We start from the raw sequence: 21,344 nt of genomic DNA, 5'->3' as shown, positions 1-21,344 counted from the left end.
AAGAAAAGACACCATTGATGACCTGCAGCCGTTTAGAATTATATTAATACCGTCGGCTGCTCACGGGCGTTGATATATGTCAACGGGGACAGGTGAAAATGTATGCCCCGACCGGGATTCGAACCCGGGGTCTCCTGCTTACATGGCAGACGCTCTATCCATCTGAGCCACAGTGGGCACAGAGGATAATGTGACTGCAGGGGCTATCTCTCGCACGCTTCCAGCGAGACTCACATTCTCACCTTGTATGTCCACACAGTACATCCGTAGTGTCCCAACACACTCATTATCGTGGAAGACATTCTTACCAAGTCCTGTAAGAGTTCGGTGAATATATGTGTATCCGCACAGGAGGAGGAGGTCACGGCAGGTATTGCCAGAACTATATACTTATATGGGTACGGTGTCTGTTCTTTCGCACTATCCTCTGTGCCCTCTGTGGCTCAGATCGATAGAGCGTCTGCCATGTAAGCAGGAGATCCCAGGTTCGAGTCCCGGTTGGGGCACATATTTTCACCTGTCCCCGTTGATATGTATTAACGCCCGTGAGCAGCTGACGGTATTAATATAATTCTCATTTCGTTCTAACAGCATTCGGTGTTTGCGTCAGTGTTTCGCCGTTTGTCTGGGACAGGGTCGTTTCAGGAAGCAGGAAATGACGAAGGACGTACACCAGACTGAGAGGAAGGCGACCGCCATGTCAGTACCAGGCAGTTGGCCCGCCAGTACAACCTGCTACGGTCGCAGGTTCGAATCCTGCCTCGTGCATGAATGTGTGTGATGTCCTTAGGTTAGATAGGTTTAAGTAGTTCTAAGTCTAGGGGACTGATGACGTCAGATGTTAAGTCCCATAGTGCTTAGAGCCATTTGAACCATTTTTTTGTTCCCTTACATCAAACAAAATCTGCATGGGCAATGGTTTTCATCCTCTCAAAAAGCTGTTTCGTCCTTCCAAAACCGTGCTTCTGAGGCACCAACACGAGGGAGAAAAGAGTGTTTCCAGGTTTGGCTCGAACGGATGCAAAAGTGTGTGAGGCGATTGCTGTGTACCATAGCTTTTCATTTTTTTTTTTTTTGCTGTAAAAACATAAAATACAGTCCCCGTAATTGCTCAATATTCAGAGCTAAAAACTATTGTTTCTTACGTTTGTGCATTAAACATGTTAAGTCGTTAATGAGTTCTCTTTGATATGTAGAAGAGATTTAAAAGAAGAGCAGATATTCTGATATTGCTAATCGTTACTTATGGGGAAAGAAAAGGGAAGAACTCGACGGCGAAACCAGTTTCATTTTTTGTTAGGAAACGAACATTTTTACTGCCTCGCTTCCTACAAGCTTAACGACTGGTGCCTGACACGAGGTTGTGCCTGGACATAAAGGCGATAAAGCAGAGAGGTAAATTTTCAGAACCAGCTCTGAACATGAGAGAGAACATGAACATAGAAAACGCTTTCTTGTTGGGAGATGCCACTGCAACACGAATGTATCGCTTACTTTTATTGAAGTTCTCTTTTCTGTATCTATTAAGATCGTCTTTACAGAAATAATCCATAAGGCTAAACTTCCAGTTACTGCCTTAATAATATCTCATTCCAAATTTGTTGAAACTCCCATATCAATGTCTTGTAGAGGGGCACCTTTTTAGATACAATTTTGAACCCAAATCTTGTGCTGCACCAATAAGTTTCTGTACGTTGTTTCCTCTTCCGCGTCTATAGGGTGGCTATGCGATATTAACTCAGTGGTTCTGGTAATTATTACTAGGATCATTTTAAATTGAAATACCGTTTTGATCTGACGAACCACGTAATTCACCCTCCATCCCCTTGTCGTGTAATAGACCTTCGTAAGCGTTGGCGCTACTATGACTCTAACAGCGAGCAGGAGCTGTCGTTTACTATTTATATGTGCGAGTTTAAAACGTTTAAAAAATCAAGAATCCTGTCATGTGGGAAGTTGGTAGGGCAAAATCGTTTCTGAATCGATAATGTCGGCCCTATCGAAATTTACAGACGGATGACCGAAGCTACAGGAAATGCAATGGAATAAACTTCATTCGATAATGGTGCGCCATGTTTAATGACGGATGAACGAATATTTTCACAATCAGTTCTTTATCAAATGATAGTGCGTGGTGAGCTTCTCAACTCTCGACAGGCAAACACAAAAAAAAACATCGAATAGGAGCTGCATAACCTTTCTCACTGGGTGTAAGGTCCGCCCCCCGGTAGCTGAATGGTCAGCGTGACGGACTGTCAATCCTCTGGGCCGGGGTTCGATTCCCGGTTGGGTCGGGGAATTTTCTCCGCCCAGGGACTGGGTGTTGTGTTGTCCTCATCACCATCCTATCATCCTCATTGACTGCAGGCCGCCGAAGTGGCGTCAAATGGAAACACCGGCAGCCGTCAAACGGCCTGCCCGACGGGGGGCCCTAGCCATGCGATTAAATAAATAAATACTGGGTGTAAGGATGGAGAGAAGTTTTTGCAACCGGAGGGTATAACACAGTGATTATAGGACACTTGAATCCCACTTCGGAGGACGGCGGTTCAAACCCGCGTCCATCCATTCCGATTTAGGTTTTCCGTGATTATCCCAAAATCGCCTAACGCAAATTCCAAGATGGTTCCCTCGCAAGGACACATTCGCTTTCCTTCTCCATACTTCCCCAATCCGAGCTTGTTCTCCGTTTCTAATGACTCCGTTATCGACGGGACGTTAAATACTAATCTCCTGCTCCTCCTCAAATTTTGCACGACATTGTTACTAGTGACAATACCTTGGTTTGCCGAAAAGTCCAGATTGCAAAGCGCCAGTCTATGCAGTGTCATCATTCACAATCCGCAAGAGAACTGGCGTGCTGTCAGAATCTACACTGCCTACGCCACGCCGTTCGGAACAATCTTCGTGGATATTTATTGTTGTGCCGGACGAAAATACACTCGTCAGTGCAACGGAGGGTTCTTTGGTTTGCTCCGGACGGAGATAGGCTGCAACTATAACGCATAAAATATCAGTTCATTTTATTTCAATATAAGTATGAAGATTTACCTAAGACAACCCATTTCCACAGGAATGTTCTGAGTATTTACTACTGTCTGTGAATATTAAGTATCGCTTTATACGAAGTTACAGGACTCTTCACGTGAATTAGAACTGACATAATGTTCACGGTAATGTCGTGCGTAAGACATTAAATACAATGGTGGTTTGTCTGAGACGATGCTGTCGTCTTGATCGGTGACTGCGAACTCGATCAAGCGTTCCGCTGCTCAGCCATAAGTGGACCATCGATTGCGGTGGCGTAGCGAAGCTTCATAAATCGTGGCTACTCCGGCGTTTCTCGTTCGTCGGTGCAGCGACTGTTCTCTTCTGTGGTTTCGTTGCGAGGAGCCAACCTTGGTTTGGCACCTCGTTCTTAGGACGACAACACAGTTATCAAGCGACATTATGCTCCTTCACAATAACACTCATCAGAATCCTGGGGCATTTAGTAAACCACTGAGTAGTTTGAGATGAAAAGGTTGGCACAGGAGAGGAGTTCGCGGAGGGTCGCATGAGACCAGTCACAAACCTGACGATCCAAGACAATCCTGCCTGAACAAACTTCTGTACGAGGAGCGGTCAATCAGTAACAAAACACAAATTTTTTTCTGTCTGCAAGTTGGTTAAAAAAAAATGGCTCAAATAGCTCTAAGCACTACGGAACTTAACATCCGAGATCATCAGTCCCCTAGACTTAGAACTACGTAAACCTAACTAAGGATATCACACTTATCCATGCCCGAGGTAGGATTCGAACCTGCGACCTTAGCTGCAGCGCGGTTCCTGACTGAAGCGCCTAGAACCGCTCTGCCACAGCGGCCGGAAGGTTGGTTTTACTCAGGGTTCTAATCCACCATACTATTCCCCACTCTTTTGGCTACAAATACTGTTTTTCGACATAATTTCCATTCATTGCAATGGCATTATGGCACCTTTCTGGGAGGGCTTATACGACCGTATAGTACCACTCTAATGTTCGACGTCGGAGCCGACGTCTTGCTGTATCAGCAACTTCCTCGTCATCCACGCACATCTTCCCGGAGAGTGCGTCCTTCATTGAGCCAAGGAGATGGAAATCGGAAGGTGCGAGATCCGTGGATGAGGAAGAACGGTCCAATACAAAACTTCCTGGCATATTATAACTGTGTGCCGGACCGAGAGTCGAACTCGGGATCTTTGCCTTTCGCGGGCAAGGCAAGGCAATGGTCCCGAGTTCGAGTCTCGTTCCGGCACACAGTTTCAATATGCCAGGAAGTTTCATATCAGCGCACACTCCGCTGCAGAGTGAATTCTCATTACGGTCCAATATAGTTTTGTGAGCTGCTCCTCGGGTTCACAGACTTTGGTCACACTGTCACGGGGAAGGAGAAATTTATTTGCAGTTTTGTTACGACGAACACGCTGAAGTAGTTTCTTAAATTTTCTGAGAGTAGCACAGTACACTTCAGAGTTAATCGTTGCCCAATGAGGGAGGACATCAAACAGAATAACCCTCCCGAGTCCCAGAGGACCGTCGCTATGGCTTTTGGTTAGTGGTGAGGCTTTGCCCTTTTTCTTCGGAGGAGAGGTGGTATGCTGCCGCTGCCGTTTTGTTTCCTGCTTCAAGTGGTAACCCATGTTTCTGCGTCTGCGACAATATTCAACGAAAGACTGCTACTATGAGCCTCGTAGCGCCCAAGCAGTTCTTCTTGCTCTTCATGGTTTTCTGTTTGGTGGTGAGAAACCCAGCGGACACACCATTGAGCGCTGCAACTGGCAGACAAGTGTGTCAACACTACCAACAGAGACGTCCAGTTGAGCAGCGAGATGTTTGATCGTTCCGCCGGTCGTCTGGAATGAGTGTGTCGACTCGTTTCGACATTGAAGGAATCACAGCTGTGTGTAACTGGCCGGTACGCGCGAGGACGGACAGGTTCGCCAGACATTGTTGCGATGATGGCAGACGCCTCGCTCAACGACTCACCGTGCTTTTGTTCGCTGCCAGATTTCCATAGATACTCTACAAGCGTCTCTGAATATTTGCAATGCTCTGATTTTCCAGTAAAAGGCTCTCAATGGTAGCTCTGCTTAGAACGCACCTCCGTTACAAAAACACCATTTTGAAGGCTGGGTATAGCATGGCGACCCATTGAAACTTTTTGAAACTATGGATTCTAATGCGGGAATATCCCTCGATGTCCCAAACAAATTCCACATTTTTTCAACCGAAATGGCCTGAAAAAATGTGTTGCAGTAAGTACTGAACACCATGTCACGGACTGCGCGGCCCTTCCTGCTTGAGGTTCGAGTCCTCCCTCGGGCATGAGTGTGTGACTGTGTTGTTCTTAGCATAAGTTAGTTTAAATAGTGTGTAAGTCTAGGGACCGATGACCTAAGCAGTTTGGTCCCTTAGGAAATCACACACACTTGAACCTATTGAACACCCACTGTAGGAAACTATTTGCCACAAGCGTTGTCCAGTGCACAGCCTCTTGCTTCACGTTCTTTTCTTGTGTTCCTTCGGAAGTCAGTCAGTCTTCAATTCTTCTAGACCGACTTCTACATCTACATACATACTCCGCAATCCACCATACGGCACGTGGCGGAGGGTACCTCGTACCACAACTAGCATCTTCTCTCCCTGTTCCAGTCCCAAACAGAACGAGGGAAAAATGACTGCCCATATGCCTCTGTACGAGCCCTAATCTCTCTTATCTTTGTGGTCTTTCCGCGAAATATAAGTTGACGGCAGTAAAATTGTACTGCAGTCAGCCTCAAATGCTGGTTCTGTAAATTTCCTCAGTAGCGATTCACGAAAAGAACGCCTTCTTTTCTCTAGAGACTCCCACCCGAGTTCCTGCAGCATTTCCGTAACACTCGCTTGATGATCAAACCTACCAGTAACAAATCTAGCAGCCCGCCTCTGAATTGCTTCTATGTCCTCCCTCAATTCGGCCTGATAGGGATCCCAAACGCTCGAGCAGTACTCAAGAATAGGTCGTATTAGTGTTTTATAAGCGTTCTCCTTTACAGACGAACCACATCTTCGCAAAATTCTACCAACGAACCAAGGACGACTATCCGCCTTCCCCACAACTGCCATTACGTGCTTGTCCCACTTCATATCGCTCTGAAATGTTACGCCCAAACATTTAATCGACGTGACTGTGTCAAGCGCTACGCTGCTAATTCAAACATTTTCCTATTCATCTGCATTAATTTACATTTATCTATACTTAGAGTTAGCTTCCTACCTCTCCCAAAGTGGGCTGGCCGCGGTGGTCTAGCGGTTCTAGGCGCTCAGTCCGGAACCGCGCGACTGCTACGGTCGCAGGTTCGAATCCTGCCTCGGGCACGGATGTGTGTGATGTCCTTAGGTTAGTTCTAAGTTTTGGGGGACTGATGACAACAGATGTTAAGTCCCACAGTGCTCAGAGCCATTTGAACGATTTTTTTCTCCCAAAGTGGTGTTCCGTCACCCACCAAACATCCACAACATCCTACTCCACCCTCAGGTGATTCCTAAGCCCAACCTGTTGCCACAGGGATCATATCCCTGTGGAAGACTCAGGTGCAAGACTTACTCAATCCACCTACCTAGCACTTCCTATGCCAGTACTGTCACAGGCTTATCCTACCTCGTCATCTTGTATCCTCCTACAGTCACTCATCGATGACACCTTCCCGTACACCACAGCATCATCAGCAAACAGCCGCACATTGCTATCCACCCTATCCAAAAGATCATTTATGTAGATAGAAAACAACAGCGGACCTACCACACTTCCGCGGGGTACTCCGGATGATAGCCTCATCTCCGATGAGCACTCACCATCGAGTACAACGTACTGGGGATCTCCACTGCTTCGTTTCTTTCTGATTTACAACAGTATTCTAAGATCTAAAAAATTGTCAAGTTGTTAGCAGCAATTCTGCTTTCCCGTATAGTGTTGTAGAACAGAATTGATGTTACGAAATCAAGCACAGCAGCTGACTGTATCTGCTTGTGTTGTGTTGCAGGTTCGGTGGGCGGCGGCACGTCGCCAGGCGGTGATGAGACGCGCGGCCGGCGGCGGGGCCGCTGCAAGTGGTTCAACGTCGCCAAGGGCTGGGGCTTCATCACGCCCGACGACGGCGGACAGGACGTCTTCGTGCACCAGGTACGGTCGCCGCTCTCCCAGCCATAGGTGGATTTATAACGCACACTGACCAGCCCAAATCTTGTGACCGAGAGAGAGAGAGAGAGAGAGAGAGAGAGAGAGAGAGAGAGAGACATGAATCTGTTGATTTCATGTAATTACATTTTCCTAGAGACGTATTGAGTCTCAGCTTAATGTCCGATGTGGATAGCAGCTGAAGTAATGAACGAAAATCTGTACCAAAGCCAGAACTTGATCCCTGGTCGCCTGCTTATTTGGCAGATGTTCTGATATAACAAAATAAAAGTGATGTTGCTATTCAATGGAAAGGTTGGAAATTTGAGATTTCTCTTACTGTTATATCAATCACAATTGGTGTAAGAATCATGGATTGACCACTGTCATAAAATATTGCATTATGAAATGTGAATAGTCTTTACTTGCATTTTTGCGTGGCTTGAAGCAGTCACAGCTAGCGTGCTATTGATTAAGAAATTGCATTGTCGTCTTTCTAATTACTTCATGATCGTAGATACGATCATACCCGGTCGCGAAGTTATTGTTATGACAAACAACTGTAACATCACACAAAAGGGAAATTCAATATTAAAGCTGATGAAACTTCCTGGCAGATTTAAACTGTGTGCCGGACCGAGACTCGAACACGGGACCTTTGCGTTTCGCTGGCAAGTGCTCTAGGTTAAAGCTGATGCAAGAAGACGATAAAACAGTTTCCTATTTGTCAATGCAACACACTCATTGGACTGCTGATCTTCGTGTCTGTAATCTTAGCAAAATGCATAATTAAAATGAAAATAATACTGAGGAGATGATAGGAATGAGCACTGCTAAATGATTCAATATTTCCAGAACAAATATTTATTATAACTAAAACATATATCGTACCATAAGCTTAGTACTACAATGACGGTAGATTTTTATGTCCGTTTCATGTCCATTGAGCTCTCTTTTATATAGCCATTGTCCTTTTGAGTCACCCGTGCGTCGTCACGATAAGTTATAACAGTTCTTCTTTTTACACATCACTCAAACTTAGACGGAACGCGTTTTGATACATTTAGTAAAAAGTCACATCAGACCGCCACAAATCTGCGTCCGTTTTACTTAAGTAAAACAGTACAAGTCTTTTTAGCGCTCGAGGCTTCATTTGTTCTTCAGCGAACAAAATAGTGAAGGATCGCATATCTATCCGTATTTTTCTGTTTATATTGCCGCCCAAAGACGACGAATTACATTATTTAGGAAATTCCACCATCGCTATGCGACGCCTTATTATACATTAATCATTCTTTGCCTTCTGGCTGAAAGTATTAACTGTTTGCTGTTTTAATGAAGCCAAAAATAGCGAATATCACAATGTGTTACCCATTAACTCAGTTGCACATACTACCATAATCCAGTGCCCTCTCCAACACAAGATGGGCCCAGGTGTGCACTGAGGTTTGCGTTAGGGACAGAATTAAATGAGGGTAGTATGGTAGCTTCAGTGCCAGGCTGGTGTAGTGGATAACGCATCTGCCTAGTAACTAGGAGACCCAGATGCAAGTCCAAGCCTTGGCACAAATTTTTATTCCTTATCATTGATGAATAGTTAAATGTTTAAGCCGACCTGTCACGGAATGTGAAAACGGCCGCGGGCGAGGAGTTCGTGATGTTGCACCGCGGAATTCCACGTTCACTGCACTGTGGAGCGTGAAACGAGGAATCTGGCAACTTAGATTTTTGCCTCGTGGAGAGGAACGTGGCCAATTAGATGCAACATCGTTTTAAGTCACAAGCAGAACGTACGAACTGCTATATTGTATGGCGTTAAACATCGTGTTTGGTGGGTTTTCTTTCTCATAGGGTACGCGGAGCTAATATAAGCCGTTTACAAGCATCAGAAAATTGAGGATCTCACGAAAAAGCGTCGTTTTAGCAGCGATTTGTTCTAATAAAAGGACTGGAAACTACGTATATGTAGATAACAGCTTCCTATAGCTGATCTTTTTAGTGTTATAACTCGTGTGCTACGAAAGTATACCGTTTCAGTGCTACGGCACAGTGATGATCTATCAAAAGCGCGACGTTTTGGAACAGTTAGCACATCAAGTATAACATAATAACATCTGGAGATAATGTGCAGAAATTGTAGCTCACTTGATACCGTCGTGACGTGGGAGCTGTAAAGATGAAGGTAGCGGATCCGAGTCCACAGCCTTCCAATTTTTTTTTCATATTTTGTTCCATAAAAGATTCTAGTTCTTTCTTATTCGTGTAATAGAAGTATTATCTCAAAAGTTGATGTTGTGTATTATGAGTACTGTATTCGCTGCAATTGGTTCAAATGGCTCTGAGCACTATGGGACTTAACATCTGAGGTCATCAGTCCCCTAGAACTTAGAACTACTTAAACCTAACTAACCTAAGGACATCACACACATCCATGCCCGAGGCAGGATTCGAACCTGTGACCGCAGCGGTCGCGCGGTTCCAGACTGTAGCGCCTAGAACCGCTCGGCCACTCCCGCCGCCTTCGGTGCAATTTTTGTTGCAATTTCGAACGGTTGCAATGTTTCCCCGGTGGCAAGAAATCTTAACGTGACTGCCCCTCTATTTCTGAAAGTAAACGCAAGTTATACAGATTGGAAGTTTTTGCTATTATGAAACTTTCCGTAAAATATGTACTGATCAGCCAGAACCTTACGACCACTGACCTGCTATCGATATTAAATTCGTCCAGGTAGCAGCGTCATGTGGCGAGGGAAATAACTGCTAGTCGGACACACGTACAGCGCGTGTAGTATCAGTGAGCGTGCTGTTCGTGCGTAGAAAGTGAAGGCTCGGGATCTGTCCGAGTTTGACGGGGGACAGATTGTGATGACTCGGAGACTCGGTGTGAGCATTTCGGCAACTGCAGGACTTGTCCGGTGTTCGAGGAGTTCTGTGGTGAGAGTCTTCAACACGTGGTAATACAATAGTGAAACCACGTCCAGAAATCATGGGGTTGGACAGCCACTACTCATTACAGTTGTCGGCTGGGCAGACTGAAAAACAGGACAGGCAGCGAACTGTGGCGGAACTAACATCAGACTTTAATGCTGGGTAGAGTAGAAGTATGGGTGAACAGACAGTGCACAGAACACGCCTATCGACCGGCCTGCGCAGCCGACGACCCATGTATTTGTCAATGTTAACACCACCACATCGGCTACTACGACCGAAATCGGCACGTGACCATCGACGCTGGACGTTGGCCCAGTGGCAGAGTGTTGCATGGTCTGATGAATCCCGGCACCTTCTTCATCAAGTCGATGGGAGGACGAGCATCCGTCATCTTCCAGGGGAACAGCTCACCTGTACTGCGGGACGAAGACGAGCTGGCGGCGGCTCCATTATGCTCTGGGGAACATTCAGGTGGGCATCCAAAGCTTCACTGGAGCTCTTGCAAGGCTGCACGATGGCCAAGGAGTATCGTACACTGGTTGCAGATCACGTACACACATGTATCGTACACTGGTTCAAAAATACACTCCTGGAAATGGAAAAAAGAACACATTGACACCGGTGTGTCAGACCCACCATACTTGCTCCGGACACTGCGAGAGGGCTGTACAAGCAATGATCACACGCACGGCACAGCGGACACACCAGGAACCGCGGTGTTGGCCGTCGAATGGCGCTAGCTGCGCAGCATTTGTGCACCGCCGCCGTCAGTGTCAGCCAGTTTGCCGTGGCATACGGAGCTCCATCGCAGTCTTTAACACTGGTAGCATGCCGCGACAGCGTGGACGTGAACCGTATGTGCAGTTGACAGACTTTGAGCGAGGGCGTATAGTGGGCATGCGGGAGGCCGGGTGGACGTACCGCCGAATTTCTCAACACGTGGGGCGTGAGGTCTCCACAGTACATCGATGTTGTCGCCAGTGGTCGGCGGAAGGTGCACGTGCCCGTCGATCTGGGACCGGACCGCAGCGACGCACGGATGCACGCCAAGACCGTAGGATCCTACGCAGTGCCGTAGGGGACCGCACCGCCACTTCCCAGCAAATTATGGACACTGTTGCTCCTGGGGTATCGGCGAGGACCATTCGCAACCGTCTCCAAGAGGCTGGGCTACGGTCCCGCACACCGTTAGGCCGTCTTCCGCTCACGCCCCAACATCGTGCAGCCCGCCTCCAGTGGTGTCGCGACAGGCGTGAATGGAGGGACGAATGGAGACGTGTCGTCTTCAGCGATGAGAGTCGCTTCTGCCTTGGTGCCAATGATGGTCGTATGCGTGTTTGGCGCCGTGCAGGTGAGCGCCACAATCAGGACTGCATACGACCGAGGCACACAGGGCCAACACCCGGCATCATGGTGTGGGGAGCGATCTCCTACTCTGGCCGTACACCACTGGTGATCGTCGAGGGGACACTGAATAGTGCACGGTACATCCAAACCGTCATCGAACCCATCGTTCTACCATTCCTAGACCGGCAAGGGAACTTGCTGTTCCAACAGGACAATGCACGTCCGCATGTATCCCGTGCCACCCAACGTGCTCTAGAAAGTGTAAGCCAACTACCCTGGCCAGCAAGATCTCCGAATCTGTCCCCCATTGAGCATGTTTGGGACTGGATGAAGCGTCGTCTCACGCGGTCTGCACGTCCAGCACGAACGCTGGTCCAACTGAGGCGCCAGGTGGAAATGGCATGGCAAGCCGTTCCACAGGACTACATCCAGCATCTCTACGATCGTCTCCATGGGAGAATAGCAGCCTGCATTGCTGCGAAAGGTGGATATACACTGTACTAGTGCCGACATTGTGCATGCTCTGTTGCCTGTGTCGATGTGCCTGTGGTTCTGTCAGTGTGATCATGTGATGTATCTGACCCCAGGAATGTGTCAATAAAGTTTCCCCTTCCTGGGACAATGAATTCACGGTGTTCTTATTTCAATTTCCAGGAGTGTAGCTCTGAGCACTATGAGACTTAACATCTTAGGTCGTCACTCCCCTAGATTTGGATCTACTTAAATCTAAGGACATCACACACATCTAAGCCCGAGGCAGTATTCAAACCTGTGGCCGTAGCAGTTGCGCGGTTCCGGACTGAAGTGCCTAGAACCGCTAGGCGACATCGGCCGGCTAGTACACTGGTTGCAGACCACGTACACTACTGTTTCCCGACGACAGTGGCATTTTTCAAAAAGAGAAGGCCACGAGTGTGATGGAGTGGTTCGAGGAACACAGTGGCGAGTTCCAATCGACGTGCTGGGCCCTAAAGTCGCCAGTCCTTTGTATATCTGTAGAAGTGGTGCCAAATCCCTCCAGCGACCTATCGAGACCTCACTGCTTCAAAGCCACGGTGCGTCACCGTGCGAAAGGTGGATATACTGGCTAACAGGTAGGTGGTCACAATGCTGTAGCTGATCTGGGTTTATTTACTGCCTCATGTTTGTGTCTGGCTGGTAAAATATTTTACAGTGATGATGAGTCGCTCTGAAAAAAAAAAAAAAATCTATTTCCGTTCGAATGAATCTATGGGATGATGTGGGTTATTTCACAGTGTTGATAGTCGATGCAACATTGAGAACATCGATATTATCCATGTGCAGACATTAGACGCTGTACCTTATCTACATTCAATTTAAAACCGGAAGTGCGATGAAAATTCAATAGCGTTAACGAATAACTTCTACTAGTATGTATCTCGGTACATTGTACAGCGTTATACGAGTATAATGTTCTTATACCAGCAGTTCGCTGTTGAAGCTATCCACGAATCCAGAATTTTCTTCGCGAGTTTCTCCGCTCTTCTTTGACAGTCTCTAGTGGAGTTCAGACAACTGTTTCACCCGCGCCCGTTTTCGTAAAGAAACTGTGTGCTTTGCCAGCCGAATAAACCTTAAAACGGCCTCTGGAGAGCGCCGAGAGCGCAAATCACTTAAACCAGCTCGTTTTTTGCGCCGGTGGCGGCGTCTCTCGTGAGGTCAGATGTCGCGTCCGCGTCCACGTCAGCTTTTACAGATGGAGCAGCGATTAGAGTCACGTGCTCAATCGCGCGCGCACTGCCTGTTATATGTGATAAGGAAATAGCGATTACTGAGACATTTATACTTCACATTAAATATATTCGGAATTGTTAATATGGTCAACCATCAGATGCAGAATGCAATGACTACAATGAAAATTTGTGCCGTACTGGAACTTGCTGCTTATCATGTGCGGTCACCTTACCGTTAGACAATAATGAACGCACGAGTGCAGGTCGTAGACACAACGTTGACTACACGTGGAAGTTTGCGGCTGAGCATGAGTCGTGCTAGGATAGCCCTTACATTGTACGTAAACATTGGTACATGTAAGGACGTGTAAGTGTTTGGCCTGTCCATGGTTCAAGCTGGAGATGTGTCTGTGATATTTCGGAGGGTGTTTTTCTTATCGTGACTTGGGCCCACTCACTTAAGCGATCACTTAAATGAACTAACCCAACGTGCTGAACATTCTGAATAATCATACGTTGCCTTTCAGTCAACATCTGCATGATGTGTACGCTATTGATAGCCCTATTTTTGAAGACAATAACAGCAGAGTTCATTGGGATGGAAATATACGTGACTCGTTTTCTGAACACTCCGCCATCCTATTGCATCTTGACTGATTTACTAAATCATTTGGCTTGAAATCTATAGAAAATCTGTGGGACATGTTGGAACAGCAGGTGGAACGCCGACATCGGCATCCTCGCAATTTCGTAGAAGTGTGCAATCACATCTTCAGTGAGTGGCTTAACTGTTATGCGACGTACCTGCACAACCTTGTGGACTCACTTCCTAAGCGAGCCCAGGGAGCTATCAAGTCCACAGCCGAAATTTCACGGAGTTAAATGATGCTTGTAATTTTTTCTCTATGGAAGATTAGTATTTTGATGAAACTAAGTAGAAAATTTCTGTCAGATGAGCTTATATAAGACGGGAGGAGAGAGAGGCCGCAGACGGGGGAATACACTCACATAAGCAGTTTTCACAAAGGGCATATTGTTACGGTCTAGCACTTGGGACCGAGTATCTTGGATGCGACGAAGTTGGTCGTGTCTTCGTGCGCTGCTGTTGTATCTGTAGTTAATGGCTGAACAATGACACAGTGAGTAAGCAACAAAGTGTTGGTCGCCCACGCTTCATCGCAAAACGTGGGGGACGGAAGCTTACCATCTCTGTAAAAGCGGAGATCTGTGGCAGGTCTCACGACAGAGTTCAGTGCGCAAAAAAAAAAAGAAAAAAAAAAACCAAGAAGGAATTTTCCTAGTAGGATGGAAAGTGGTATGTGTGATGTACCCGTACAAACAAATCATAGAACTAAAAAAAAGGTTATTTATTCACTAGAAAGAGCTGAAAGAGCTTCACAAATTATTGAGAGTCTATAGCGCGTTGGTCAAGCTCTGGCGCTTATGCAAGCAATTATTCGCCTTGTCGGATTTCCTCCCTGAGGGATATTTTGTCAAATAGCGTCCAGTTGGCGCGTTAGGTCGTCAAAAATCCGTGTCTTGTTGGAGGGCCCTGGCCATTATGCTCCAAACATTCTGAATTGGGGAGAGATCTGGCGTCCTTGGTGGCCAGGGTAGATTTTGGCAAGTACAAAGACAAGCAGTAGAAACTCACGCTGTGTCCGGGCAGGCACTATCTTGCTGAAATGTAAGCCCAGGTCGGCTTGCCATGAAGGGTAACAGAACGGGGCGTAGAATATTTCGGACGTATCGCTGTACTACAACGGTGCCAAAGATGACAACCAAAGATGTCCTGCTGTGAAAATAAGTCACACCCCAGACCATCACTCCTGTGTCTTGGGTCGTATGGCAAGAGACAGTCAGGTTGCAGATACACTATGTGATCAAAAGTATCCGGACACATGGCTGAAAATGACTTAAAAGTTCGTAGCGCCCTCCATCGGTAATGCTGGAATTCAATATGGTGTCGGCCCATCCTTAGCCTTAATGATAGCTTCCACTCTCGCAGCCACACTTTCAATCAGAGGCTGAAAGGTTTCTTGGGAATGGTAGCCCATTCTTCACGGAGTGCTGTACTGAGGAAAGGTGTCTATGTCGGTCGGTGAGGCCTGCCACGAAGTCAGCGTTCCAAAACATCCCAAAGGTGTTCTATAGCATTCAGGTAAGGACTCTGCGCAGGCCAGTCCACTACACAGATGTTATTGTCGTGTAACTGATTCGCCAAAGGCCGTGCATTATGAACAGGTGCTCGATCATGTTGAAAGATGCAATCGCCATCCCCGAATTGGTCTTCAACAGTGGGAAGCAAGAAGGTGCTTAAAACATCAATGTCAGCCTGTGATAGTGCCACGCAAAACAACATGAAAAACACGACCACGCCATAACACCACCGCCTCCGAACTTTACTGTTGGCACTACACACGCTGGCAGATGACGTTCACCGGGTATTCGACATATCCATACCCTGCTATCGGATTGCCACAATGTGTACCGTGATTCGTTACCCCACACAACGTTTTTCCACTGTTCAGTCTTCCAATGTTTACGCTCATAACACTAAGCGAGACGTCGTTTAGCATTTACTGGCGTGATTGTCTTATGAGCAACTACAGGAACATGAAATTAAAGTTTTCTCACTTCCCACCTAACTGTCATAGTACCTGCAGTAGATCGTGATGCAGTTTGGAATTCCTGAGTGATGGTCTGGATAGATATCTGCCTGTTACACATTACGACCCTCTTCAGCTGTCGACAGTTTCTTTCAGTCAACAGACGAGGTTCGCCAGTACGCTTTTGTGCTGTACGTGTCCCTTCACATTTCCACATCACTATCGCATCGGAAACAGTGGACCTAGGGATGTTTAGGAGTGTGGAAATCTCGCGTATAGACGTATGATACGAATGACACCCACTCAGCTGACCCAGTTCGAAGTCCGCGAGCTCCGCGTAGCACCCCATTCTGCTCTCTCACGGTGTCTAATGACTACTGAGGTCCCTGATATGGAGTTCGTGGTAGTAGGTGGCAACACAAAGCGGTTAATATGAAAAACGTATGTTTTTGAGGGTATCCGGATACTTTCGATCACATAGTGTAGGTCTTCGCCCTGGTATCTCATAGACTGGAGTACAGTTGTCTTCAGTCGGGAGTTCGGGTTTGAATTGAGCCTCGATGACCAGTGAAGACGTGGCAGGAGAGGCTACGGCAGGAGGTGACTGCGGCAACCTGACAGTGCCGGCCGGCCGACTGACAGCAGCTGACCGACTCAAGCTCTGCTTCCGCTTCAATCCACGGTCGACTATTTCCGAACTATTTGTCTGATGTAAGACAGAAACTGGATGTAGTCACTGTCTTGAGCATCCTCTTTGGCCTCAGCATATGACCATGACGGGTGGATCGGACTAGCAGTATGACGTACGGCGGAAGCAGAATATGGCTGCTATTAGATGCCCCCTCTGTGGCGACAATCATGACTGGCCGTGTCCTAAGGCGCTATCTGTGTGTAGAGCTGTGCCTCGTACCTGACGGCGGACACAGTACAACAATTGTCGTATCTTTGTGTCTGTTTCACTTATTGCGTTATGTTTCTTCACGTGGAAAGTCGACTGCTAATCTTTAGACTATTAGGCTGGAATCATCTGAAACTCTTTCTGCGTTTCTTAATAAGTATCTAACCATAACACCTCCCTATAGGCAACTGCTTTGTCGGCAAACATCATCATATGCGTTAGCTGGCAGACTACACTCCTGGAAATGGAAAAAAGAACACATTGACACCGGTGTGTCAGACCCACCATACTTGCTCCGGACACTGCGAGAGGGCTGTACAAGCAATGATCACACGCACGGCACAGCGGACACACCAGGAACCGCGGTGTTGGCCGTCGAATGGCGCTAGCTGCGCAGCATTTGTGCACCGCCGCCGTCAGTGTCAGCCAGTTTGCCGTGGCATACGGAGCTCCATCGCAGTCTTTAGCACTGGTAGCATGCCGCGACAGCGTGGACGTGAACCGTATGTGCAGTTGACGGACTTTGAGCGAGGGCGTATAGTGGGCATGCGGGAGGCCGGGTGGACGTACCGCCGAATTGCTCAACACGTGGGGCGTGAGGTCTCCATAGTACATCGATGTTGTCGCCAGTGGTCGGCGGAAGGTGCACGTGCCCGTCGACCTGGGACCGGACCGCAGCGACGCACGGATGCACGCCAAGACCGTAGGATCCTACGCAGTGCCGTAGGGGACCGCACCGCCACTTCCCAGCAAATTAGGGACACTGTTGCTCCTGGGGTATCGGCGAGGACCATTCGCAACCGTCTCCATGAAGCTGGGCTACGGTCCCGCACACCGTTAGGCCGTCTTCCGCTCACGCCCCAACATCGTGCAGCCCGCCTCCAGTAGTGTCGCGACAGGCGTGAATGGAGGGACGAATGGAGACGTGTCGTCTTCAGCGATGAGAGTCGCTTCTGCCTGGGTGCCAATGATGGTCGTATGCGTGTTTGGAGCCGTGCAGGTGAGCGCCACAATCAGGACTGCATACGACCGAGGCACACAGGGCCAACACCCGGCATCATGGTGTGGGGAGCGATCTCCTACACTGGCCGTACACCACTGGTGATCGTCGAGGGGACACTGAATAGTGCACGGTACATCCAAACCGTCATCGAACCCATCGTTCTACCATTCCTAGACCGGCAAGGGAACTTGCTGTTCCAACAGGACAATGCACGTCCGCATGTATCCCATGCCACCCAACGTGCTCTAGAAGGTGTAAGTCAACTACCCTGGCCAGCAAGATCTCCGGATCTGTCCCCCATTGAGCATGTTTGGGACTGGATGAAGCGTCGTCTCACGCGGTCTGCACGTCCAGCACGAACGCTGGTCCAACTGAGGCGCCAGGTGGAAATGGCATGGCAAGCCGTTCCACAGGACTACATCCAGCATCTCTACGATCGTCTCCATGGGAGAATAGCAGCCTGCATTGCTGCGAAAGGTGGATATACACTGTACTAGTGCTGACATTGTGCATGCTCTGTTGCCTGTGTCTATGTGCCTGTGGTTCTGTCAGTGTGATCATGTGATGTATCTGACCCGAGGAATGTGTCAATAAAGTTTCCCCTTCCTGGGACAATGAATTCACGGTGTTCTTATTTCAATTTCCAGGAGTGTATTTCTGTATATAGCGAACGGCAGCGCTCCTTGCGCAGTATCTTGAGGTATGTTGTATGCCACCTTCGTTTTTGAGAATACAAACATGACGCAATGAGTTGTGCTCACAAGGTGATCTTCACTTCAATCTCATAACTGTTCTGATACGATGAAGATGCCTTCCGTCCTACATGCAAACATCATACTCAGCAACATAAAATTTTGTATCTGCGCTTCCTGTCGTGGTGGCAGAGGGATGAAATTCTGGTCTCGTATTCGGGTTGACGGTAGTTAAATTCACCGTAAGACCATCCATATGTATGTCCATCTTTTCAGAGATGGTTGCGGGTCTGGGCTGTTCGATGCAGGATATCAAATTAAACAGCTTTCAGCAGTTTAGTTTCCAACTTCTTTTATTGGCTACCAGTTTCGGCGATTTACTATAGCATCCGACCGACGTGGAGGAAGATTCCACCTGGGCACATGATGGTTGATGGTATCGCTATAGCAAGCAGAAATATACCAATACCAGTATTGCTGGCCCCTGTTTTGATCGGAACCAAGGTGGAATCTTCCTACACGACGGTCAGCGGCAAGGAGATGGCGCAGTAAATCGCCGGAAATGGTAGCCAAATAAAATAAGTTTGGAAACTAGATGGCTGAAAGGTGTTTGACATCCTGCATCCATATTTAGGTTTTCCGTGATTTCACAAAATGGCTAAACGGAATTTTTTGCATTTTATTGATGGATCCCACGGAGAATGGTCTCTGGGATGTGGAAAGACAACACGTGCATTTAATTCAAGCGTGCTACAGAAAATGTCTGTGAAATGATTGTGCTAATTCTAGTTATAAAATAAACTGAAAAGTAATTTTAATAACGTCTGTCTGGGAAAGTCCGTGGTTGCTGCTACAGTTCGGTGTCCCACCACAGTTGATAGCACTGATCAGAAGTCTTCACATTAATCACCTGGAAGCTGTGAAGACAAATTCTTGTATGTCAGATTTCTTAAATGCATCTAAACGTATCAGACAGTGTTATATTGTATCCCCCAAACTGTACAATATCTATGCTGAAGATTTCATTAGGAAATATCTTTGTGGTTGGATTACTGGCATCCCTGTTGGTGGAATAGATATTAAGAACCCCGATTTCCAATGGAAACTGTTTTTAATCAGCAGCGAAAATCGACTTGCTAAGTTGCTGACAAAAAATCGTATGGGTTAGACATCAGTCACAGAACGTCCGAACTAAGGATAATTGATCGAGGAGCGTAGATCCAACTCGTAGGTCGCTTAAAGGAACTTTATTCTTTCACCTAACTTGGGGTAACCATCTGCCACACGGGAAGTTCAGAAGATGTGAGGACGCTGATCACGCCAGGGTGAATGGCTATGAAGAAGCTATACAAGATCTGGCAGGACAGAGCAACGGCGAGTACTACAAAGATCCGGCTTATTGTGTTTTAAGTTTTCTTTTACGGTTTCAAAGCGTGTACCTGCAAGGCCATAGACAATTAGCTCATTCACGCATTTAAGCTTTGATGCTGGCGAAATAGCAAATAATCTATCAATTTTTAAGCAACTTAAGGGTCTCCAGGCGCCTTCCTCCTCGTGTCAACAACAACAAAAGATATCTATGCATTTCTTTGCCCGCATTGTGAGAAGAAATGGAAAATATGTAGAAAAAAATAATCATGGAAAGAAAGATCGAAGGCACGAGACCGCATGGGAGAGCAGCGAGAACATGGTCAGATCAAACCAAGAAAAAGTTCAGTCTACCTTCTCGGCAGGCGCTAGGAGAAACTGGTAACCGTCCAGGATGGCGACGCCTTGGTAACTGCGGTAACGATTCTCAATGAATACTACTACTGATGATGATGCTGCTGTTGCTGATACTGATAGTGATTACTTAAAAGACACTTCAGACGCTCTTGGAGGATGTTGCATACATGTGTGTTCCTCTGATTCCTTTATGTGCTACCAGTTGTGGCTCAGTCTGCTTAAATAGAAAAGAAATAAAAGAGAGGACATACGTTTCTAGTATGTATGGGTATTGTAAATACGTTCTAATCTCCTTCTATCTCTGTCCATCTCCCGCACCCCTTTCTTTTGTCCATTTCCTCCACCTTCCCCCTGTCCCTATCCATCATTTCCTCCCCCTCTCTCTGTCCGCCACCATCACCACCACCACCTCTCTCCCCCTCTCTGCCCATCTTCTCCTTCCACTCGCTCTGTCAGTTTTCTCTCCCTCCTCCTCCTCCTCCTCCTCCTCGCTCTCGCTATCTGTCTCTCTCTCTCTCTCTCTCTCTCTCTCTCTCTCTCTCTCTCTCTCTCTGTCTCCTATCTTTGTCTCCATGTGCAACTTCCTATTTCTTATGTCCACTTCCTCTCACTCCTCTGTCGAACTACTCTTCCCTCCTCCCTCTCACCTTGAGCCTTGTTTATTGGTATCACAAAGTGAGAATCCGTTGTAGTATTTTAATAATAAACTAGAATGTATGTGTATATATATGTATGTATTTATATAATGTGTGTGAAACTTTAACAAACACGAAAGTTGTAGCTACATCTTCTTCGTTTATGATTAAAATACGTACAACGGAATATCACTTTGCGATAACAATAAACAATATCTGAATATATATTAGTATGTATGTGTTGAAAAGTTTATTACAGTAACGTGTAAAAATTCGAAGTAAATCGGAAAGCTACATTTTGAGATGTTTTGTAACAATGTTTTCCCTTTATATATTACGTACAATTGTATATTACATGTATTAAGAATATACATATATTAAGGAATTGGGCAACTAAAAACACGTTCATATTAGAATTCAACGTTGTTTCAAAATTTTAAAGCATCGGTCAGGAACTTTGAGACATACGATTTTGAACACACTTTTACATTTATATATATATATATATATATATATATATATATATATATATATATATATATATATATACAGTTCGTTAATCCTTTTAAAGTCTTCTTAGAGGATGGATCGATAGGTCAAAAAAAAAAAAACAAAAAAAAGAAATAAAGACA

General features: G+C 46.6%; 1 protein-coding gene across 1 annotated transcript in view; it reads left to right on the top strand.

Moving 5' to 3' along the window:
• LOC126419656 (protein lin-28 homolog) overlaps nucleotides 1–21,344 on the top strand; it is a 93,503-nt gene that overhangs the window by 7,328 nt on the left and 64,831 nt on the right. Inside the window, exon 2 of the mRNA XM_050086845.1 lies at nucleotides 7,045–7,184. Within this exon, the coding sequence (XP_049942802.1) occupies nucleotides 7,045–7,184 (140 nt within the window). The remainder of the gene's footprint in view (nucleotides 1–7,044; nucleotides 7,185–21,344) is intronic.

Source organism: Schistocerca serialis, chromosome 9, assembly GCF_023864345.2.
Source record: "Schistocerca serialis cubense isolate TAMUIC-IGC-003099 chromosome 9, iqSchSeri2.2, whole genome shotgun sequence".
NCBI lineage: Eukaryota > Metazoa > Arthropoda > Insecta > Orthoptera > Acrididae > Schistocerca > Schistocerca serialis.
The sequence above is the reverse complement of the archived record's forward strand: the minus strand, read 5'-3'. Positions and strand labels throughout refer to the sequence as shown.